The 25,417-nt window shown below is 39.3% G+C and overlaps 1 protein-coding gene across 21 annotated transcripts in view; it reads right to left on the bottom strand.

Annotated features, from left to right (window-relative positions):
* Window positions 1–25,417, bottom strand: part of LOC108388231 (uncharacterized) — a 139,531-nt gene that overhangs the window by 83,900 nt on the left and 30,214 nt on the right. For 17 of the 21 annotated variants that reach the window (XR_012122277.1, XR_012122276.1, XR_012122272.1 and 14 more), the window contains 3 exons: window positions 24,837–24,928; window positions 24,213–24,278; window positions 22,401–22,527 (listed from right to left, as the gene is read on the bottom strand). Coding sequence is in view for 5 of the 21 variants with exons in the window: in XM_073215431.1 (XP_073071532.1) it covers window positions 22,401–22,527; window positions 24,213–24,263 (178 nt within the window). In the remaining 16 variants the exon portion in view is untranslated. The remainder of the gene's footprint in view (window positions 1–22,400; window positions 22,528–24,212; window positions 24,279–24,836; window positions 24,929–25,417) is intronic. The other 4 variants (XM_073215433.1, XM_073215432.1, XR_012122275.1 and 1 more) reach the window with 3 other exon arrangements.

Raw genomic sequence — 25,417 nt, forward strand, 5'->3', positions numbered from 1 at the left:
CTAGAACTTTAGTCAAGGGCACATTTTGTTGAAACTGTTCTTATCAGCCACAATTTGCAGCATTTTTATATTCTCTTTTCAATTACAAAGTGTAAGGGCAAGAAAACCCAGCGACTTGGATCTGTAGGGAGCACAAAATGCGTCAGTCACTGATGGTCAACATCTTCATCTTTAGATTATGGTCTAAAAGGAACTCATATAATCACATGTTTACATGGACTTGGATTTTTTTTATGCTTCTTAAATGTTTTGTAGAGTGTTAGAGAAAGGTGCAAGCCTCCCCCAATATATTTAGTAGATGTGCCCTGTCGTTATTAAGCAATGAATGCCTCTAAAAAATAAAATGAGAAAATAAATGTATTCCACAATTTTTTAAAATTACTAAAAATAGTGGATTTTTATACATTGATATGCAATGGTTACTATTCATTCACATGCAATGACATCTCTATGGTCTCTGATTGATACACTCTAAACTAAAATGGAACTGCAAAGAGGTTAAAAATATGACAACATGAAGTAGCAGAATTGAACCAGAAGTCAGAAGACCTATAAAACAAAGAACTCTGGAACATTCAAACCTAAAATCACCAAATCAGGCAGCAAACTCAAGTCATCTGTGTGTCAAGGATGCCTGTCTTCTTTGTAGGAAAGCCTTTCCCCCTCTGATACATAAAACTCTTCCCAGCCAGCTCATCTGTACGCCTCTGTGCCAGTTACAGCATGTCACCTACTTAGAGCCTTCCAAACCCACAGCTTTCCTCCCATGGCAATTCATACCTGTTTCAGTTTATGTCAGTCATAAACATCAGAAAGACAAAGAAATACCAATTTCCCATAGGCAATAAATCTTTATTGAGAGGGTGCAATACACCAGGCCCTACCTAGGCTCAGTGGAATATAAAGCAAATAAACACAATGCCTCATCCCCATGCAGCTTACTGTCTAGCAGTAGGGAAGCAGAGCTGTCCAAGTAATCACAAAATGGATATGTCATTACAAACAGCTGAGGGTTAGAAAAGAGTTGCATATTATTAGAAGCACTTAAAACTGAAAGACTCCTTGCTAAGCTTGAGAGCTTCCGAGTTGCCCAAGTTCCTCTGGTGCACCCAGTAATTGTGAGAAAATAAATGGGGTGTCCTTCAGAGCCTTCTGGGTGTGAAGACTCATGGTGGACCACCTATGTACTTAAGCTGTGCATAAATGAGACTGCCTGTAGAATCCTTAAAGGAAATTTGTACATATAATAGCTTAAGCCACTTAAAGGAATATATATATATATATATATTTTTTTTAATGCATATTTTGACTCAGCAATGTCCCTCTAGTAGCAGGTCTGAGTCACAGCTCTGATGAGGGAGAGAAGGCTGTTGTTTTCATTCATTTTTCTGGGGAATTTTCAAAGGTCCAAAGATCTTCTTTCATCTTGCTTTAAGTATATTTTCAAAACATCCCTAGGCTGGCCTCTTAATTACTGTCTCCTCCATGTATGTGGATTTGGTCTTTTGAATGGCTGCTTCCTCTCCACCCAACACACAATATAACTTCATGCCACTGTATTTTCATATACTTATACTGAAACTATAAAGCCTTCTTTCTTTGTGACTATAAAGCATTCAAACTTACAGGTTATGCAAAATACATGAAAAATATGCATGGTACAATAAGAAAGCTCAAAAACTTAAAATCGAAATATTTTATAGCAGACAAAATACATATGAATGCTCATAAACATAAGTGATCTTAAAGAGTTTGTGTAATATACCACAGAACCACATCCCAGCTGGCATGAAAGGACACCACTACGTTATTTTTGCACAAACACAAAGTGGCCTGAAAGTAAGGTACAATAAAAATGTGCAAGAAAGTTTATGAAAAAGGATACTTGAGCCATCAAGCAACCTAAAAATCAGACAGATCTGATCTCCTTTTTCTAGTGAAAACTGTGATTTTTTTTAATAGCCACAACTGGTGTGAGTTTGCTTTACAACTTAGCCTGGACTCTTCCTTAAACTTACTGTGTGCACACATCATTAAATCTGCAGGAAAGGCATCTGGCTATTATGTAACTAAAACCTCAGTACTGTGAGACCCCTACAGTCTTTTTGCCCAGTCATGGTTTCCCCTTACCAAGCATCCTTTGTTCCACACAATTTCCTAAAATTGACAAAGTCGATATTGAAAGCAGCTATTAAACTGTTCTACAATAGAAACCTTATTTCTAAGTTCATTCACTTTCTACGCTCAAGTTTTCTAGAAAAAGTTTTAGATATGACAGAGGCCAGCGCTAGAGGCGATCAGCTTTTCCTCCACCAACACAGCTCAGATTCCACCTTTCCTCTCCTGCATCCCACACCAGCACTGGGAGGGCAGGGGAAGCCAGCTCTGCCCAAGAACCCTGTGCAATTTGTTATTTCTGAATGTAGAATAACAGACTGCTCTCACTCCAGGAAAAGGCCATTTTATAACCAAAACTATACATGACATCAGAGGCAAATTTGCTGCTATTGCAACACACATCTTGCCATTTTAAACAAACTATCTTAGGTTAGTTACATGCTCTTTTTGCTTTCATTAAGAAAGATTTACAGAAAATTTTCACCACATCTATGTGCAGGACTCATCACGATCATTCAATGGGATAAGTCTTCAGGCGTTAAAAAAAATCTAAGTTATCCCTGCAGGGCTTGATAGTACAATGGATTCACTTTTAAAATCTTCAACACAGTATTTGATTCATAGACTGGATTTTCTCCATTGTATTATAAATAGCAACAGACAAGTGGGTGTATTTTCATCTTGGCACATGGCAAATCAAATCATATGTGACATCCACTGTTTATTAGATATTTCATCCCTTTTAAAATGTATATCTTTTGGGTCATGTGCAGCAGGAATACATTATATTTTGACATATATGTTTAAGAATATTTCCCTAGCACCCCAAAATCTCATGACTATAGACTATCTATGGTTAAAAGAACATATGGGATGTGAACAGATCCCAGAAATGGGCTGCTTTAATTTGTCTGATGGTTCAAGTACAGTTGGACAATATCCATCATATCATAGATAAATTTTCACAAATGCCTAGGGTGCCTAAATGGTTTTCTTGGCTTCACTGGAGATGGCTGGTAATTATAGATTTGCTTTGTTTATGTCACCGTATTCCTATTATGTTAATATGTGTGTGCAAATTAGTTAGTAGTTTAAAACCTATACATACTTAAGGTACTATACAAGAAGATATGTCAAAGAAATAATCAATCCTCCCAAGTTTCCTTCATATGCTACATCTATAGCTTTTCTTCTTCCTTCCTAATTACAAACCTTAAATAGAATTCGTGCCTCATATCGAATTTACCGAGTATCATAATTCCTCCAGGTGGTAAAGATACCTCGAGACAAGTGCTGGGCATAGAAGCCACAGGGCATAAATCTGCAAAGAAGTAAAAAGCTAACCTTTGCAAACAATATGGCTTCTCTCTCACTTACCAACTTTACATTTCCCTGTATGGCCCCGGAAGATGACTGGTTAGCCAGAGACGGGTAAGATTCCTCAAGGGAGGAACAACCTAAGACAGGCACAGTCGCAGGGGGGCCATCAGGTGAGAATTTGGGGATCAACAGAGGTGAGGCTCAGAACCTCACCCCCCCTGCTTTGAGAGAAATCTTCTGCATCCGTGGATGTCTTGCTGCCCTTGTCTAGCCTGGATTAATACTTAGTCCATAGGCACACACCTGATCATCTGATCATCTATATTTGCCTTCTTACAGCACTAAACTATGTTTTCTACCTTTATCTTGCATCTACCTACCACTTCAGCATTTTATTAAAAATAAAAATAATAATAATAATAGGAGAAATGTGGGATCAACATATAAATCAAGTACAAAAATAAAATGAATATTCATATTTGACCTGATGGTTTATAGGTCATATTGCATGATCAAAACCGAAAGTTTCTGTGATGACTGCCCTTGTACTGTTCACCATGTAAGAATTTATTCACTCTGTAAGAATTCGTTCACCATGTAAGAACTTGTTCGTTATGCTTCAGAAGATTGGAGACTGACGAGAACTAGGCTTGAGATGGATTAATGATTGTACATTGAGCATTGACCCCCCTATACTGAATTTTATTGTTGTTAACAACCATTTGATCAATAAATATGAGAGATGCCCTCTCAAAAAAAAAAAAAAAAAAAAAAAAAAAACAAATGAAATAGTTGAAGTTCCTGGCCAGTAGGAGCTGATGGGCTAGAATGGAATGTACACAGAAGAAAAACAAGAATATTTCCCAAAAAATTAAGTCAGTTTTTCTTTTCTTTTTTTTTAGTCCATCTTACTACACTGATGGACAGTGACTGCGATGGAGTGGAGGGGGGGACTTGATAATATGGGTGAATGTAGGAACCACAATATTGCTCATGTGAAACCTTCATAAGATTGTATATCAATGATACCTTAATTTTAAAAAAGGCAGAATAATATTAAATAAACAAATGGCCATGTCTCTCAATCTATGCTCACCACATCCGTTATACAGAGTATGAATGTGCCGATGAGGGAACAAAAGTATTGGTCTCACGTTAAGTTTCTCAGTATAAATTAGTAAATAGGTTTGAGGGTTGGAGTTTATTGGTTTTGGGTTTTGTTTTTTTTTTTGCATTGGTCTGTGAGTTTAGTCCATGCTAATGTGCCTGTGAGAAATGATTCCATTCCCAATGTACTCACATACCAAGTTTCTACACCAGCAGAACCTCAGATAATGATTGACCCACATCATGTTCCTTTTGCAAACTGAAAATGACCAGCCAGCCTTCCTTCACCCGACAGATACCAAACCTCACTTGCCTGAAGAGCGCAGTAGATAGGAATGAGTTTTCCCACCATTCTTTACAGATGCCTGTGGTGCCCTATCATGGTCTGTTTTGCCCCAACACACATTCCGAGTCCCTGAACCCCATGTCAGTTAATCCAGCCCTCAATTTTATTATCAAACACAGGGTCAACATTTACACCAGGAGGCAGGAAACTCCAATTCATTACATTCCTGACATTTTCCATGTGACCTTGAGAAATCACATAACCTTAATTATTTTGTCTGTAAAAATGGTACTTAATGAAGACCACCTGTTCCTAGAGTCATAGACCTGCATTAGGAAATCTTAAAGTCCTTTCCAGTTACAGGACCTGCCCCTTCACCTGCTAATTTTCTTTCATGAATTATGATTTCTCTGGGTTTTTCCCAAATGGTACTATAAACATACCCACACTTGCATAGTACATGAGAAAAGTGGTATAATTTTATATTTTCCCAAGGTTTTCAAAACAAATCTCACAAGCTCAGAGTTCCACAATACTCCATAAAATCGGAAATAATTTACTGCAAATAGTACATACCTGTGGTAAAGTTTCTAAGTGGAGATATCTTTTGTTTTGAGTTGTATGGTTAACAAATTGTCAGCTTCTTACAACCTGAATCCCAAATCCTTGCATCTCTTACTTCCTATGTTCCTCATCTTCCCCAGACCATCACCTACTCTTTCAAAGTGTGAGGCTTGCCTAGTCCCCTGGGAGGCACCGGGGAAGAAAAAGACTATGAAATGAAGATAGGTGGATTTCCACCACATAAAATTCTGGATCAGGCCACGGCCTCACTCCTGATGAAAAGCTGACAAGCGCACTATGGGAAAACCACACGTGCCACAATGACAGCAACAATGACAGCAGGTACCGACAGGGATGTGACTAGAACTGGAGTTTCCTGCCTCCTGGTGTAAATGCTCACCCTGTGTTTGATGATAAAGTTGAGGGCTGGATGAACTCACATGGTGTTCAGGGACTCGGAATGTGTGGTGAAGCAAAACACACCTTGATAGGGCACAACAGTGCCTGCCAGGCATTGTGCTAAGTGTGTTACATGTGTCCTCTCTTTTAATCCTCAGTACAGTCCACTGAGGTGGATACTATTATCATCATTTTTTGTACAGAAGAAGATCCAAGGCGCAGAAAGCTCCCACTGCACAGCCAAGGAGTGGTCCGGGCAGGATTTTAAAGAAGGCTGAGCTCAGAACCCACATGCTTCACACAATGCTCTACTGCCTCCTAGTGTCTATGAACAGTCCTCAGAGCCTCGGGCTCTCTGTGGTCCTAGTTACAAGGCAGTTTCCTGGGCCATCCCAGCTGTGCAGATTGAGAATATTGGTGTAAACTGGGGAGTTTCCAACATGGCTCATGAAGGAGAACACAGAGAAGAGATTCTTAGCAGAAGCAATCTCTACTTCAATAAAAAGCATTCAGTAGACATGAGATTTTTTTTAATGTGCTCTTTCCTGTTTTTAATTAAGGTATCATTGATACACAATCTTATGAAGATTTCACATGAACAACACTGTAGTTTCAACATTCACCCATACTATCAAGTCCCCCCCAACCTATTGCAGTCACTATCAGTGTAGTAAGATGCTAGAAAGTCATTACTTGTCTTATGAGATTATTTTTTAATGAGGTAATTATTTTTAAAGTGTTGAGATGAATGTAAAGAAAATGACATTTTCAAAAACTTTGATATCATTAATATACAATTACATGAGCAACATTATGGTTACTACACTCCCCCCATTATCAAGTCCCCACCACCTACTCCATTACAGTCAGTGCCCATCAGGATAGTAAGATGCTACAGAATCACTATTGGTCTTCTCAGTGTTATAATGCCTTCCCCATGCCCCACCCTTAAGATGTGTGCTAATCGTAAAGCCCCTTTTTACCCCTTATCGTTCCCTTCCCACCCATCCTCCCCAGTCCCTTTCCTTTTGGTAACTGTTAGTCCATTCTTGGGTTCTGTGAGTTGGCTGCTGTTTTGTTCCTTCAGCACTTTCTTTGTTCTTGTATTCCACAAATGAGTGCAATCATTTGGTACTTGTCTTTCTCTGCCTAGCTTATTTCACTGCACATAATACCCTCCAGCTCCATCCATGTTGTAGCAAATGGTAGGATTTGTTTTCTTCTTATGGCTGAATAATATTCCATTGTGTATATGTACCACATCTTCTTTATCCATTCATCTACTGATGGACACTTAGGTTGCTTCCATTTCTTGGCTATTGTAAATAGTGCTGTGAGAAACATAGGGGTGCATCTGTCTTTTTCAAACTGGGCTGCTGCATTCTTAGGGTAAATTCCTAGGAGTGGAATTCCTGGGTCAAATGATATTTCTATTTTGAGCTTTTTGAGGAACCTCCATACTCCTTTCCAAAATGGTTGAACTAATTTATATTCCCACCAGCAGTGTAGGACGGTTCTCCTTTCTCCACATCCTCACCAACATTTGTTGTTGTTTGTCTTTTGGATGGTGGCCATCCTAATTGGTATGAGGTGATATTTCACTGTGGTTTTAATTTGCATTTCTCTGGTGATTAGCGTTGTGGACCATCTTTTCATGTGCCTGTTGGCCATCTGAATTTCTTCTTTGGAGAAGTGTCTGTTCAGATCTTCTGCACATTTTTTAATTGGATTATTTGCTTTTTGTTTTTTGAGGTGTGTGAGCTATTTGTACATTTTGGATGCCAACCCCTTATCAGATATGGCATTTATAAATATATTCTTCCATACGGTAGGATGCCCTTTTCTTCTACTGATGGTGTCCTTTGCTGTACAGAAGCTTTTTAGTGTGATACAGATCCACTTGTTCATTTTTGCATTTGTTTCCCTTGCCTGTGGAGATATGTTGATGAATAAGTTGCTCATGTTTACATTCAAGAGAGTTTTGCCTGTATTTTCTTCTAAGAGTTTTACAGTTTCATGACTTACATTCTTTGTTCCATTTAGAGTTTACTTTTGTGTATGGAGTTAGACAGTGATCCAGTTTCATTCTCTTACATGTAGTGGTCCAGTTTTGCGAACACCAGCTGTTGAAGAGGCTGTCATTTCCCCATTGTTTATCCATGGCTCCTTTATCATTATATTAATTGACCATATATGTTTGGGTTTATATTTGGGCTCTCTAGTCTGTTCCACAGGTCTATGGGTCTGTTCTTGTGCCAGTATCAAATTGTCTTGATTACTGTGGCTTTGTAGTAGAGCTTGAAGTCAGGGAGCATAATTCCCTGTGCTTTATTCTTCCTTCTCAGGATTTGCTTTGGCTATTCAGGGTCTTTTGTGGTTCCATATGAATTTTGGAACTATTTGTTCCAGTTTGTTGAAGAATGCTGTCGGTATTTTGATGGGGATTACACTGAATCTGTAGATTGCTTTAGGCAGGATGGCCATTTTGACAATATTTAATCTTCCTACCCAAGAGCATGAAATGAATTTCCATTCATTATTATCCTCTTTATTTTCTCTCATGAGTGTCCTGTAATTTTCAGGGTATAGGTCTTTCACTTCCTTGGTTAGGTTTATTCCTAGGTATCTTATTCTTTTTGATGCAATTGTGAAAGGAATTGTTTTCCTTATATCTCTTTCTGCTAGTTCATCATTAGTGTACAGGAATGCAACAGATTTCTGTGTTTTAATTGTGTATCCTGCAACTTTGCTAAATTCAGATATCTGCTCTAGTAGTTTGGAGTGGATTCTTTTGGGTTTTTATGTACAATATCATGTCATCTGCAAACAGTGACAGTTTGACTTCTTACTTAGCAACCTGGATGCCTTTAATTTCTTTATGTTGTCTGATTGCTGTGGCTAGGACCTCCAGTACTATGTTGAATAAAAGCAGGGAGAGTGGGTATCCTTGTCTTCTTACTGTTCTTAGAGGAAAAGCTTTCAGCTTTTCACTGTTAAGTATGATGTTGGCTGTGGTTTAGTGATATATGGCCTTTATTATATTGAGGTACTTGCCCTCTATACCCATCTTGTTGAGAGTTTTATCATGAATGGATGTTGAATGTTGTCAAATGCTTTTTCACCATCTATGGAGATGATCATATGGATTTTGTCCTTGTTTTTGTTGATGTGGTAGAGGATGTTGATGGATTTTCGAATGTTGAACCATCCTTGCATCCCTGGGATGAATCCCACTTGATCATGGTGTATGATCCTCTTGATGTATTTTTTAATTCAGTTTGATAATACTTTGTTGAGTATTATTGCATCTATGTTCATCAGGGATATTGGTCTGTAGTTTTCTTTTTTTGTGGTGTCTTTGCCTGGTTCTGGCATTAGAATGATGCTGGCTTCACAGAATGAGTTTGGAAGTATTCTCTCCTCTTCTATTTTTATGAAAACTTTAAGGAGAATGGGTATTAGGTATTCTCTAAATGCCTGATAAAATATAGGAGTGATCCAAAATATATAAATAGCTCATGCACCTCACCAAAGAAAAAGCAAATAATCCAATTAAAAAATGTGCGGAAGATCTGAACAGACACTTCTCCAAAGAAGAAATTCAGATGGCCAACAGACACATGTAAAGATGCTCCACATCGCTAATCATCAGAGAAATGCATATTAAAACCACAATGAGACATCACCTCACACCAGTAAGGAAGGCCAACATCCAAAAGACAAACTACAAATGTTGGTGAGGTTGTGGAGAAAGGGGAACCCTCCTACACTGCTGGTGGGAATGTAAATTAGTTCAACCATTGTGGAAAGCAATATGGAGGTTCCTCAAAAAGCTCAAAATAGAAATACCATTTGACCCAGGAATTCCACTCCTAGGAATTTACCCTAAGAATGCAGCAGCCCAGATTGAAAAAGACAGATGCACCCCTATGATTCTCACAGCACTATTTACAATAGCCAAGAAACGGAAGCAACCTAAATGTCCATCAGTAGATGAATGGATAAAGAAGATGTGGTACATATACACAATGGAATATTATTCAGCCATAAGAAGAAAACAAATTCTACCATTTGCAACAACATGGATGGAGCTAGAGGGTATTATGCTCAGTGAAATAAGCCAGGTGGAGAAAGACAAGAACCAAATGATTTCACTCATATGTGGAGTATAAGAACAAAGAAAAATTGAAGGAACAAAACAGCAGCAGAATCACAGAACCCAAGAATGGACTGACAGTTACCAAAGGGAAAGGGACTGGTGAGGATGGGTGGGAAGGGAGAGATAAGGGTGGGGATAAAGAAAGGGGCATTATGATTAGCATGTATAATGTGGGGGGAGGCACAGGGAGGGCTATGAAACACAGAGAAGACAAGTAGTGACTCTATAGCATCTTACTACGCTGATGGAAAATGACTGTAATGGGGTTTGTCGGGGGGACTTGGTGAAGGGGGGAGCCTAGTAAACATAATGTTCTTCATGTAATTGTGGATTAATGATAACAACAACAACAAAAAGTCCTCAAGACGGTCCCCCATGTTTCTAAATTAATAAAAAACAACTTGCAAAAAAAAAAATTTAGCACTGGAGCCAACTGGTCTGAGGGTTTTGTTCTTGGGTAGTTTTTTGATTACTGATTCAATTTAATTGCTGGTAATTGGTCTGTTCAGATTTCCTGTTTCTTCCTGGGTCAGTCTTGGAAGGTTGTATTTTTCTAGAGTTGTCCATTTCTTCTAGTTTATCCAGTTTGTTAGCACATAATTTTTCATAGAATTCTCTAATAATTCTTTGTATTTCAGTGGTGTCCATAGTGATTTTTCCTTTCTCATTTCTGATTTCACTTTTGTATGTAGATTCTCTTTTTCTTGATAAGTCTGACTAGGGGTTTATCTATTTTGTTTATTTTCTCAAAGAACCAGCTCTTGGTTTCATCAATTATATTGTTTTAATCTTCTCAATTTTATTTATTTATTCTCTTTTATTTATTATATCCCTCCATCTGCTGACTTTGGGCCTCACTTGTTCTTCTTTTTCCAGTTTCAATAATTGTGAATTTAGATGGTTCATTTGGGATTGTTCTTCCTTGTTTTAAATAGGCCTGAATTGCTCTATACTTTCCTCTTAGAACTGCCTCCACTGCATCCTACAGAAGTTGGAGTGTTGAGCCATTGTTTTCATTTGTCTCCATATATTGCTTGATCTCTATTTTAATTTGGTCATTGATCCATTGATTATTTAGAAGCATGTTGTTAAGCCTCCATTTGTTTGTGAGTCTTTTTGTTTTCTTTGTACAATTTATTTCTAGTTTTATACCTTTGTGATCTGAGAAGTTGGTTGGTAGAGGTTCTATCTTTTTGAATTTGCTGAGGCTTTTTTTGTGGCCTAGTTATGTGATCTATTCTGGAAAATGTTCCATGTGCACTTGGGGAGAATGTGTATCCTGCTGCTTTTGGGTGGATGTTCTATAGATGTCTGTTAGGTCCATCTGTTCTAATGTGTTGTTCAGTGCCTCTGTCTCCTTAGTTATTTTCTGTCTGGTTGATCTGTCCTGTGAAGTGAGTGGTGTATTGAAGTCTACTAAAATGAATGCATTGCATTCTATTTCCCCTTTTAATTCTGTTAGTATTTGTTGTACATATTTGTGTGCTCCTATGTTTGGTGCATAGATATTTATAATGGTTATATCTTCTTGTTGAACTGACCCCTTTAACATTATATAATATCCTTCTTTATCTCTTGTTACTTTCTTTGTTTTGAAGTCTATTTTGTCTGATACAAGTATTGCAACTCCTGCTTTTTCTCTCTATTGTTTGCATGAAATATCTTTTTCCATCCCTTCACTTTTAGTCTGTCTTTGTCTTTGGGTTTGAAGTGAGTCTCTTGTAGGGAGCATATAGATGGGTCTGGATTTTTTATCCATTCTATTACTCTGTGTCTTTTGATTGGGGCATTCAGTCCATTTACATTTAGGGTGATTATTGTACTTATACTTATTGCCATTGCAGGCTTTAGATTTGTGGTTACCAAAGGTTCAAGGGCAGCGTCTTTACTATCTAGCAGTCTACCTTAACTCATTTATTACACTATTGTGAACACAATCCGAAGATTCTTCCCCCCCTCCCCCCTTCTTTTTCTTCCTCCTCCTCTCTTTATATGTTAGGTGTTACGTTTTTTACTCTTTGTGTATCCCTTGATTGACTTTGTGGGTAGCTGACTTAATTTAATTTGATTTGGTTTAAAATGATTTAATTTGGTTAGTCTTTAATTGGTTTGCTTCCTTTGCTGTGGTTTTATTTTCTCTGGTGACAGCTATTTAGCCTTAGGCACACTTCCATCAAGAGCAGTCCCTTTAAAATATCCTGTAGAGACCATTTGTGTGAAGTAAATTCCCTCAAGTTTTGCTTATGTGGGACTCGTTTAATCACTCCTTCAAATTTAAATGATAATCTTTCTGGATATAGTATTCTTGGTTTGAGGCCCTTCTGTTTCATTGCTTGGAATATATCATGCCACTCCCTTCTAGCCTATAGTCTCTGATGAAAAGTCTGGTGATAGCCTGATGGGTTTTTCCTTGTAGCTGATGTTTTTCCTGTCTCTGGCTGCTTTTAATACTCTGTCCTTGTCCTTTATCTCTGCCATTTTAATTATTACATGTCTTGGTGTTGTCCTCCTTGGGTCTCTTGTGTTGGAAGATCTGTGGACTTCCACAGCCTGAGAGACTATATCCTTCCCAATATATTAGGGATGTTTTCAGCAATTATTTCTCTAACGACACTACTCCTTTTTCTCTCTTCTTCTTCTGTTACCCCATAATGCAAATATTCTTCCATTTGGATTGGTCACACAGTTCTCTTAATATTCTTTCATTCCTAGAGATCTTTTTTTCCCTCTCTGCCTCAGCTTCTCTGTATTCCTGTTCTCTGATTTCTATTCCATTACTTGTGTCCTCTACCTCATCTAATATGCTTTTAAATTCCTCCATTGTTTGTTTCATTTCAGTTATCTCCTTCCTAAATTCATCCCATAGCTCTTGGATATTTTTCTGTAGCTCCATTAGCATGCTTATGACTTTTATTTTCAATTATTTTTCAGGAAGATTGGTGATTTCAGTCTCACCAGGCCCTCTTTCTGGTGTTTGAGGGATTTGGGATTGAACAAGGTTCTTCTGCCTCTTCATTTTCCTGGAGTAATAGGAGTGGTTGCAAGCAAGCGGTGAAGGTGCCAGCTGCGAGGACAAAGCCCTTTCGTGTTTCCTGTTCACCGCTGTCTGTGCCGGTTAACCACACACAGGGGGCAGCCTCTGGGTTGATTTCCTAAGCTGCCATGGTTGGGTTGGCCTTCAGGTTGGCCTAGGGTGATTCAGGGCATCACAGGCAGTGGCGCAGTTGTTTGCAGGAAGGGCAAAGCTCTTTCATTCCTTCTGGTCAATGTGCCTGTCTCTGGTGTCTGGGCTGGTTAGCCACACACAGGGAGAAGCCTCTGTGTTAAACTGTGTAGTTGCTTTAGGCGGGGCTGCCTTCCGACTGGTCTGCAGAAATGGCGTGGATGGTGGGTTTGCATGCAGGTACCAGCAGGGAGGAAGGAGTGGCAGGCTGCTTAGCATGGTGGGGGACATGGAGGCCACATTGCCAACCAGGGGGCTGGAACGCCTGAAGCTCCTGAAAGTTCCCAACCTGATGGGCTGTGTGTACTGGCCCAATTTTGTCCACCTGTTCCGCTCTTAAACCCTTGCCCCTTTAGCAGCCTTCTGACTCTGAAGAAGTGTTTCAAAGCGCCTGCTTTTCTTTTGTCCCGGGGCAGCAGGTTGTGGGAACCAGTTCTCAGTCTTAGTCTCTGACTGTGGTTTTCAGCCCCTCTGATATGCAGAGCACCTTGCAGTGCGGGTCTGTGCTCCTGGGGTAGACTTCTAGGGCTGTGTATCTAGCAGTCCTGTGCTTCCACTCCCTCCTGCTCTGATTCTCTTCCTCCCATCAGTGAACTGGGGTGGGAGGAGTGCTCGGGTCCTGCCAGGTTGTGGCTTTTTTACTTTACCCTTTTCCATGAGGTGTTCACTTCTCCCACATGTAGACTGGCTGGTGCACTCTTACTTCTGATCACTCTTTTAGGAATAGTTGTACTTCCTGTATCTTCAAAATACATGTGGTTTGGGGAGGATATTTCTGCCATACTTCGCATGCCACCATCTTTTTTCCCCTCCCTAGTAGTATAATATTCTTATACGTACACTGTGCTTAATTAAAGAAGCATTGGGAACTCTAGGACAACCATTAAAAAATTTTTTTAAATAAGGTTTAATGACATGCTAATAGAGATAAAATGGAATAATAAAAACACCTAATAAAAAAACAGAAAAAGAAAAAATGAACAAAGAACAGATGGGAAAAAAATTAAAAATAACTACCTGTTTAGAAGGTTTAAATCCAACCATATCAATAACTGCTTTAAATGTAAATAATCCAAAAACAATAGTTGAAAATCAGAGATTGCCAAACTATATTTAAAAACCAGACAGTTTATGTCCACAAGAAACTTACTTCAGAGGATCACAGGAAGATGGCGGTGTGAGTAGTTCAGAGGAAATCTCCTCCCCAAAACATATATATTTATGAAAATACAATAAATACAACTATTCCTAAAAGAGACACCAGTGGATGCAGTACAACAGCCAGGATACATCTACATCTGTGAGAACTCAACATCACATGAACGGGGTAAGATACAAGCAGCGGCCAGGTGGGACCCGAACGCTCCCCCACCCCAAAACCCGGCGGGTAGAAAGGAGTCGGAACAGGGAGGGAGTGAAAGCCCAGGACTGCTAAACAACCAGCTCTAGAAATCCGCACCCAGAACGCAGACACAAGGTGCACGGTGCTGGATATTAGAGAAGCGGAAAAGCAAAACCTGTGGGCAGGTCCCTGCAACTGGCACCCATGAGACAAAAGAAAAGCGAGTGCTTTCTGCAAGTCTTAAAGAGACAGGGACCCCATAGCTGGACGAAGTTGTCCCAGCACACTTAGCCAGCAGCTGGGAATCCCGGGGAACCTTAGGCGCCCTAAACCCTGGGGAGGCAGTGCAGCTCTGAAGCCCCTCATGGCACTAAGCAGCCTGCCAGTCATTCCTCCAACTGGCGCGGACCCCGACACACCAGCCCAGCAGTGGGAGAGTGGCAGCGCATGCCGTGGACGGTGGTGCTGGAAGGAACTGGGAGCAGATCCGTGCGCCAACAGCACAGGAGGGGACCAGGAGATGCTTCTGCAAGCCCGCAGCGGCACGACTGAACAGCCTGGGCACGGCTCACACACACCGGCAGCAGTGAAAGCCAGAGGAGCCCGGTAGAGGCCTGCAAGGGGAGCCCGCGCGCACCAGCAGCAGAGCCAGAGGGAGCAGGCGCGCTCCCAGCAGTCGACCAGAATCCCAGCCCAACACACAGCGGCCCGGGCCAGACCCAAAGGCCACTGTGGATACACAGCTGCCCGGCAGGGGTGCTGCTAGCATGGAGGAGTTCACCTGGTGTGCCTGCCACTCCTCGCAGGGCTCCATGCTGCTCTGATGGAGACCCCGTCCACAGCAGCTTACGGGACTAACCTGGTGTCTACCCCAGGAGTGCGGGTAACCGTCACAGGCAACAGAGAAGGGCAAGGCATCCAGCAAGCAGGAAAGGAATTTCTTCTCCCAGCTGACACACCCGCAACCTGCCTACAGCCACCACTATCACCATGAAAAGGCAAAAAAATTTAGTCCAGTCCAAGATAGTTCAAACAACACCTGAGAAAGGATCTGCAGAGGCAGACCTAACAAGTCTCCCGGAAAAAGAATTCAAAATAATCATAAACATGCTGACAGAGCTGCAGAGAAATAGGCAAGAGCTAAGGGATGAAGTCCAGAGAGAGATTACAGACGTCCGGAGGGAGATTACAGAAGTGAAACAAACTCTGAGAGGATTTATAAGCAGAATGGATAAGATGCAAGAGGCCATTGATGGAATAGAAACCAGAGAACAGGAACGCATAGAAGCTGACGCAGAGAGAGATAAAAGGATTTGTAGGAATTAAACAACATTAAGAGAACTGTGTAACCAATCCAAAAGGAACAATATCTGCATTACAGGGGAACCAGAGGAAGAAGAGAAAGAAAAAGGGATAGAAAGTGTCTTTGAAGAAATAATTTCTGAGAACGTCCCCAAACTGAGGGAGGAAATAGTTGCTTAGACTACAGAGGCACACAGAAATTCCAAGAGACGGGACCCAAAGAGGACAACACCAAGACACATAATAATTAAAATGGCAAAGATCAAGGACAAGGACAGAGTATTAAAGGCAGCCACAGAGAGAAAAAAGGTCACCTACAAAGGAAAACCCATCAGGCTATCATCAGACTTCTCAAAAGAAACTTTACAGGCCAGAAGAGAATGGCATGATATATTTAATGCAATGAAACATAAGGGCCTTGAACCGAGGATACTGTATCCAGCACGATTATCATCTAAATATGAAGGAGGGCTTAAACAATTCCCAGACAAGCAAAACTTGAGGGAATTTGCCTCCTCTACAGGGTATCTTAGAGAGACTCCTCTAGATGGGAGCACTCCTAAAAAGAGCACAGAACAAAACACCCAACATATGAAGAATGGAGGAGGAGGAAAAATAAGGGAAAGAAATAATCATCAGACTGTGTTTATAACATCTCAATAAGTGAGATAAGTCAGACAGTAAGGTAGTAAACAAGCTAAACTTGAACCTTTGGTAACCACAAATCTAAAGCCTGCAATGGCAATAAATACATATCTCTCAATAATCACCCTAAATGTAAATGGACTGAATGCACCAATAAAAAAACACAGAGTAATAGAATGGATAAAAAAGCAAGACCCATCTATATGCTGCTTACCAGAGACTCACCTCAAACCCAAAGAAATGCACAGATTAAAAGTCAAGGGATGGAAAAAGATATTTCATGCAAACAACAGAGAGAAAAAAGCAGGTGTTGCAATACTAGTATCAGACAAAATAGACTTCAAAATAAGGAAAGTAACAAGACATAAAGAAGGACATTACATAATGATAAAGGGCTCAGTCCAACAAGAGGATATAACCATTATAAACATATATGCACCCAATACAGGAGCACCAATATATGTGAAACAAATACTAACAGAATTAAAGGAGGAAGTAGAATGCAATGCATTCATTTTGGGAGACTTAACACACCACTCACTCCAAAGGACAGATCCACCAGACAGAAAATAAGTAAGAACATAGAGGCACTAAACAACATACTAGAACATGTGGACCTAATAGACATCTATAGAACTCTACATCCAAAAGCAACAGGATACACATTCTTCTCAAGTGCACATGGAACATTCTCCAGAATAGACTACATACTAGGCCACAAAAAGAGCCTCAATAAATTCCAAAAGACTGAAATCCTACCAACCAACTTTTCAGACCACAAAGGTATAAAACTAGAAATAAATTGTACAAAGAAAGCAAAAAGGCTCACAAACAGATGGAGGCTTAACAACATGCTCCTAAATAATCAATAGATCAATGACCATATTAAAATGGAGATCCAGCAATATATGGAAACAAATGACAATAACAACACAAAGCCCCAACTTCTGTGGGATACAGCGAAAGCAGACTTAAGAGGAAAGTATATAGCAATCCAGGCATATTTAAAGAAGGAAGAACAATCCCAAATGAATAGTCTAATGTCAAAATTATCAAAATTGGACAAAGAAGAACAAAGGAGGCCTAAGGTCAGCAGATGGAGGGACATAATAAAGATCAGAGAAGAAATAAATAAAATTGAGAAGAATAAAACAATAGAAAAAATCAATGAAACCAAGAGCTGGTTCTTCAAGAAAATAAACAAAATAGATAAGCCTCTAGCCAGACTTATTAAGAGAAAAAGAGATTCAACACACATCAACAGAATCAGAAATGAGAAAGGAAAAATCATGACAGACCCCAAAGAAATACAAACAATTATTAGAGAATACTATGAAAACCTAAATGCTAACAAGCTGGAAAACCTACAAGAAATGGACAACTTCCTAGAAAAATACAACCTTCCAAGACTGACCCAGAAAGAAACAGAAAATCTAAACAGACCAATTACCAGCAACAAAATTGAATCAGTAATCAAAAAACTACCCAAGAACAAAACCCCCAGGCCAGATGGATTTACCTCGGAATTTTATCAGACATACAGAGAAGACATAACACCCATTCTCCTTAAAGTTTTCCAAAAAACAGAAGAGGAGGGAATACTCCCAAACTCATTCTATGAAGCCAAAATCACCCTAATACCAAAACCAGGCAAAGACCCCACCAAAAAGGAAACCACAGACCAATATCCCTGATGAATGTAGATGCAAAAATATTCAACAAAATATTAGCAAACCAAATTAAAAAATATATCAATAGGATCATACACCATGACCAAGTGGGATTCATCCCAGGGATGCAAGGATGGTACAACATTCGAAAATCCATCAACATCATCCACCACATCAACAAAAAGAAGGACAAAAACCACATGATCATCTCCGTAGATGCTGAAAAAGCATTTGACAAAGTTCAACATCCATTCATGATAAAAACTCTCAACAAAATGGGCATAGAGGGCAAGTACCTCAACATAATAAAGGCCATATATGATAAACCCAAGCTAACATCATACTGAACAGCGAGAGGCTGAAAGCTTTTCCTCTAAGATCGGGAACAAGACAGGGATGCCCACTCTCCCCACTGTTATTCAATGTAGTACTGGAGGTCCTAGCCACGGCAATCAGACAAAACAAAGAAATACAAGAATCCAGATTGGTAAAGAAGTAGTCAAACTGTCACTATCTGCAGATGACATGATCTTGTACATAAAAAACCCTAAAGACTCCACTGCAACACTACTAGAACTAATATCGGAATTTAGCAAAATTGTAGGATACAAAATTAACACACAGAGATCTGTAGCTTTCCTATACACTAACAATGAACTAAAAGAAAGAGAAATCAGGAAAACAATTCCATTCACAATAGCATCAAAAAGAATAAAATATCTAGGAATAAACCTAACCAAGGAAGTGAAAGACCTATACCCTGAAAACTACAAGACACTCTTAAGAGAAATTAAAGAGGACACTAACAAATGGAAACTCATCCCATGCTCCTGGCTAGGAAGAATTAATATCGTCAAAATGACCATCCGGCCCAAAGCAATATACAGATTCGATGCAATCCCTATCAAATTACCAACAGCATTCTTCAATGAACTGGAACAAATAGTTCAAAAATTCATATGGAACCGCCAAAGACCCCGAATAGCCAAAGCAATTCTGAGAAGAAAGAATAAAGTGGGGAGGATCTCGCTCCCCAACTTCAAGCTCTACTACAAAGCCATAGTAATCAAGACAATTTGGTACTAGCACAAGAACAGAGCCACAGACCAGTGGAACAGAATAGAGACTCCAGACATTAACCCAAACATACATGGCCAATCAATATACAATAAAGGAGCCATGGACATACTATGGGGAAATGACAGTCTCTTCAACAGATGGTGCTGGCAAAACTGGACAGCTACATGTAAGAGAATGAAACTGGATCGCTGTCTAACCCCATACACAAAAGTAAACTCCAAATGGATCAAAGACCTGAATGTAAGTCATAAAACCATAAAACTGTTAGAAAAAAACATAGGCAAAAATCTCATGGACATAAATATGAGTGACTTCTTCATGAACATATTTCCCTGGGCCAGGGAAACAAAGGCAAAAATGAACAAGTGGGACTATATCAAGCTAAAAAGCTTCTGTACAGCAAAGGACACCATCAATAGAACAAAAAGGTATCCTACAGTATGGGAGAATATGTTCATAAATGACAGATTCGATAAAGGATTGACATCCAAAATATATAAAGAGTTCACACGCCTCAACAAACAAAAAACAAATAATCCAATTAAAAAATAGGCAGAGGAGCTGAATAGACAGTTCTCTAAAGAAGAAATCCAGATGGCCAACAGGCACATGAAAAGATGCTCCACATCACTAATCATCAGAGAAATGCAAATTAAAACCACAATGAGGTATCACCTCACTCCAGTTAGGATCGCCACCATCGAAAAGACAACAACAAATGTTGGTGAGGTTGTGGAGAAAGGGGAACCCTCCTACGCTGCTGGTGGGAATGTAAATTAGTTCAACCATTGTGAAAAGCAGTATGGAGGTTCCTCAGAATGCTCAAAATAGAAATACCATTTGACCCAGGAATTCCACTTCTAGGAATTTACCCTAAGAATGCAGCACTCCAGTTTGAAAAAGACAGATGCACCCATATGTTTATCGCTGCACTATTTACAATAGCCAAGAAATGGAAGCAACCTAAATGTCCATCAGTAGATGAATGGATAAAGAAGATGTGGTACATATACACAATGGAATATTACTCAGCTATAAGAAAAAAACAGATCCTACCATTTGCAACAACATGGATGGAGCTAGAGGGTATTATGCTCAGTGAAATAAGCCAGGCGGAGAAAGGCAAGTACCAAATGATTCCACTTATATGTGGAGTATAAGAACAAAGGAAAACTGAAGGAACAAAACAACAGCAGAATCACAGAACCAAAGAATGGACTAACAGTTACCAAAGGGAAAGGAACTGGGGAGGATGGGTAGGAAGGGAGGGATAAGGGTGGGGTTAAAGAAAGGGGGCATTACGATTAGCATATATAATGTCGGGGGGGCATGGGGAGGGCTGTACAACACAGAGAAGACAAGTAATGATTCTACAGCGTCTGACTATGCTGATGGACAGTGACTGTAATGGGGTTTGTGGGGGTGACCTGGTGAAGGGGGGAGCCTAGTAAACATAATGTTCTTCATGTAATTGTGGATTAATGATAACAACAAAAAAAAAAACCTGACAATGCTGAAAAGAGAAATAGATAAACCCATAATTATATTTGGAGAATTCAACACTCTTCTGTCAGTTATCAATAGAAGCCAGCAGATGGAAAATCAGTAAGGATACAGAAGACCTGAACAAAACTGTCAACCAATCTGACCTAATTAAATGAATTTTCAAGGACACATGGAACATTCATCAAGACCATATTGTGAGTAATACAACAAATCTCAAAAATTTTAAAGAACCGAAGTCATACAAAGTATCTCTGATCATACAGAACCAAACCACAAAATTGAAAAGAGAAATGTATTGAAAATCACCTAAAATTTGGAAATTGGTAAGTAACCTATGGGCCAAAGACGAAGTCACAAGTGAAAATAGAAATTATTTTTAACTGAATAGAACTGAAAACACCACATAACAAAACTCTGGAATGCAGCTAAATCAATACCTAGAAGGAAGTTTATAGCATTAAATGTTCACATTGGAAGAGACGAAAAATCTTATACCAATGATAAAGTTTCTACTTTAAGAAGCTAAAACAAAGGCAAGCAAATTAGACACAAAGTTAGCAAAAAGGAAAATAATAAAGATAAGAGCATCAGTAAATAACATTAAAGCAGAAAATAGAATCAATGAAATCATATCTGTTTCTTTAAAAAGTTCAACAGAATTGTTAAACTCCTAGGAAGACCAACGCAAGAAGATACAGGTCACAAATATCAGGAGTGAAAGATGGGATGTCATTATCAGAGCTTACTCAAGAAGAAACAGATCATCTGAATGGTCCTACATGTAGTAAGGGACCTGGATTCAAGGTTAAAAACCTTCCAATAAAGCAAACTCGAGACCCAGATGGCTTTACTGGGCGTCTTTTGGTCATATCTAATAAAATTTCATCCTACAAAAGGTCACAAAGGACTGTCCCTAATGTATGTTTCTTCTGTGAGCTTTATAGGTTTTATACTTAGGTCTATGATCCATTTTCAGTCACATACTATATGTATAGTAGGAAGAAGTTCTTTCTTTCTTTCTTTCTTTTTTTTTTTTTGCATGTGGATGTCTAATTGTTTCAACACCATTTATTTATTATTAAGATTCTTGTTTTGGACTAGCAGTTATGAAAGGGAAGGGGTTGGGGAGGGAGAAGGGGATTAAGGGGCAATATAATTAGCACACAGAATAAAGGGAAGAGAAATAATGACTATAGCATCTTACTATGTTGATGGACAATGATTGCAATGGGATGTGGGGGGAACTTGATAATATGGGGGAATGTTGAAACCACAATGTTGCTAATGTGAAACCTTCATAAGATTGAGTATCAATGATACCTCAATTTAAAAAAAAGATTCTCCTTTTAACACTGAATCGCTTTTGCATCTTTGGTGAGAAACTGACAATATATATATAGGTCTTTTTCTGGATGATCTGTTCTGTTCCATTGATTCATATCTATCCTTTCACCAATACTACAGTGTTTGGATTACTATAATTTTATGTCTTAAAATCAATATAATGAAGCTGTCAATTTTCAGCTCCACATACAGTGAACTTTTACTTGCCAAAAGAAAAAAGAAGCCCAATTTTGAGCCCAAAGTCATCAGGGATCCCCTAGGGCATCAGTTCTGTCATTACCTTAGAGAAAGTTTATGTCTAATAAGCAGTTTGTATTACAAAATAACTTCCTTACCCCAAAGGACAAAGCTCCCGCAGTTCTCCATCTTCCTATCCACACCCCTGTACCTCTGAGCAGAATTCAGCTTTTCTTCCTCCACAGGAGTGAAGTCCATTTCCTCATCCCCGACTGTCACCAGTTCCTAGAAAACAAGCACATTCTTATAGGACTTGGTAATCCTTGAGGAAAGAGAACAGTTCATAAGAGGGAGTGTGTTTCAGTCTGAAGATTAAACCTTTATTTTAACAATTTTAATGGGATATTCTAAAATTTCTAAGTATTAGTGTATATTAGGGAAAATAGTAACAGCTAACATTTATAATTTTCTATGGGCTGAGTCCTTTGAATTACCTCTGGTAATAACTGTTTGATACAAGTACTCCTACAGTTTTCCAGATGTAAGGATCAGATCTGAGGTTTGGACTCAGGTAGTCTGACTCTAAAACTATATATACTCTTAGCTATATTCTTCCGACTTACATATTTTACTAAATTAATCTAATATAAATAAACCATTGAATGACAATTAAATTGTTAATTACTCATTATGCTGTAGATGGGATAAGCCTCAGATATGTAATTTATACTGATTCCTAGAAATTCTGAGATTTTAAAGAAATTCAGGTTGATATCCTAAATGTACATAGATGCTTATGCTGTTCTAATAGAGGCTTCTTCTTGCTCTGTACTTATGGCCATGACTTCTATATTTATTTCATTATCCTTCAGTAATTAAAGTCATTCTGAATGAGTGGATTATTGATATTAAATTGAAAATGATCATCGACATGTCATGTGAGTGTACTTTGTTGACCATAATTAACTGGAGAATACTTTGTGGGAAAGTCAGTAGAATAAAGTAGTTAGAAGCATAGGATTTAGAATTAGACATATGTGGGTTCTAATTAGGGTTCAACCATTTTGTGACTCTGAGCAAGTTACCGTGAGCCTCAGTTTTCTGTGAAATAGGTATCACCCCTAACTCACAGGATTATTTATTTGAAATAAATGAAGTCATGTTAGAAAAGTGATTCTAAATGTTGCAGTTCCCCAGAGCTCAGGCCTTAGACATCTTCTTTTCTCATCTACTCTTACATAGTTATAGACAATCTGTTATTTCTCCCATCTTTAAAAACAAAACAAAAGAAACCCTCTTTGGTCTGACTATTCCTTTTAGCTATCACCCTAGTTCTTTTATTCCGTTCAGAGTAAAACTCTCCAACTGCTGTAGTCCCTGGCTCCAGTTTCTCTCCTATTTTCTTCTAGATCCATTCCAATCAGGTTTCACTTCTACCACTCCATGAAATTGTTTTTGACAGTCACCAATGATCTTCATATTTTTAAGTCCAATGGTCAATTCTTGGGCCTCATCTTACTTGACTTAGCAGCAGCACTTAACAGCTGCTCCCAATGACTTTCTTCAGTGGTTACCAAGATGCCACAATTTTGGCTTTCCCCTACCTCACTGGCCACATCTTCTCAGCCTCCTTTGCTGTTTTCTCTTCATCTCCCTGATCTAAGTGTTGGAGAGCTATAGGACTCAGTAATAAGATCTCTTCTCTTTTCTATCTACACTTATTCCCTTAGTGATCATAGTGTCGTGGTTTAAAATACCATTCACACAGATTCCTCCCAAATTTAAACTCCAGTCTGAGCTTTCCCCAGAGGTTCTATGAGCTCTAACCTGCAAGGATATATTATTTAGTTTCAGTTCAGTTCAGGGTGGAATCTCCATGGACCTCTGAAGCAAGAGGGAAGAAAGGAATGAAGACACATTGTGAACACCAACCTAAGATTTCAGGGGAGGGAAATTAAACCCAAACTTGCCTGGAGCTCAACAAAAGGTTCCATTCTTCTGTCTTTGGGGCAGAGAAGCATCTTCAGTAGTCATGGCTGGAAGGAGTAGGAAAAAAGCCATGAAGGAGGTCAGTTATCTTCTCACTTTCAGACTCAGGAGGACAAAGACTATCACAAGCCAGTGAATTGTACAGATAGGGCTTATTCTACTTAACTCAGAAAGCTCAGATGAGGATAGAGCAAGACAGGGAAGTGAAAGTGCTTTGACCAAAGATTTAAAACTCACAGACCCACAGTACATCAGTCTTCTGGAGCATTCTAACAAGGATGGGAAAGTGTGACCTGCCCTTTTCACAGAAGCAAGCTCTATGGAATATTCCCCCCTTCCACAGGTACATAGGGAATGTGGATGAACACAGAAGTGCTGAGAGAAGATGGGACTGGAGAATATGTTACAAGGACCCTACTTAGTGATTTCCAAACATGGTAGCTTAGTTTCTCTACTCCAGCACCTTCTCCAGACAGGCATCTGCTTCCGTTTTTATTGAAGAGTTGGGGCGGGGAGACAGGATACCTAACCTTTTAATTCCCATCAAGGGTATTTCCTCCACTTGTGCCCATTTTCAACTCAATGTTTATTTCTGTAATTCTTACCTTCTTCCTCAACTTCAATGGTCAGATAATCCATGATTAGCTTCTTTTCTTGTCCCCTTATTGCTATCTATGACCTCCTCTTCATTTCACTGCTTCAGATGAGATAAACATAGATTTTTCAGCAATACATAATTTGCTTCTTTGTGTAAATCCTTCAACTCTACTCTGAAGCTCTGGAGATAGGTTTGAGGCTAGGCTTGCCCTCCTCTAGCATTGATTCCTGCTACCTGGGGCATCTCTCTCTCTCTACTACCAGGGGGCCTACTCCTGTGCATTTAAGTCCTAGGACCTCAGAGGTAATTTTAGTTTGATTGGAAGCTTTATTATTTAGGCTCAATTAATCTCCACAGCTGAAAGACCACCCTCTGGAGTACCAAGATCAGTCACTACATGCCACACCAGGGCAAAACAGGAAGGGATCAGGGCCTGTCACACACCTGATTGCAGACTGTGCAGAAACTCCCTTGAGACCCTGAAGCACACAGGTGGCCATAGGGTGTCCTGTGATTATGGTAGCAGGAACGGTAGATAAGCAGGGCTCCCACACTTGGCTTATCCTTACTATTCATAAGCACAAGCAT

The sequence above is a fragment of the Manis javanica genome, chromosome 10 (assembly GCF_040802235.1).
Source record: "Manis javanica isolate MJ-LG chromosome 10, MJ_LKY, whole genome shotgun sequence".
NCBI lineage: Eukaryota > Metazoa > Chordata > Mammalia > Pholidota > Manidae > Manis > Manis javanica.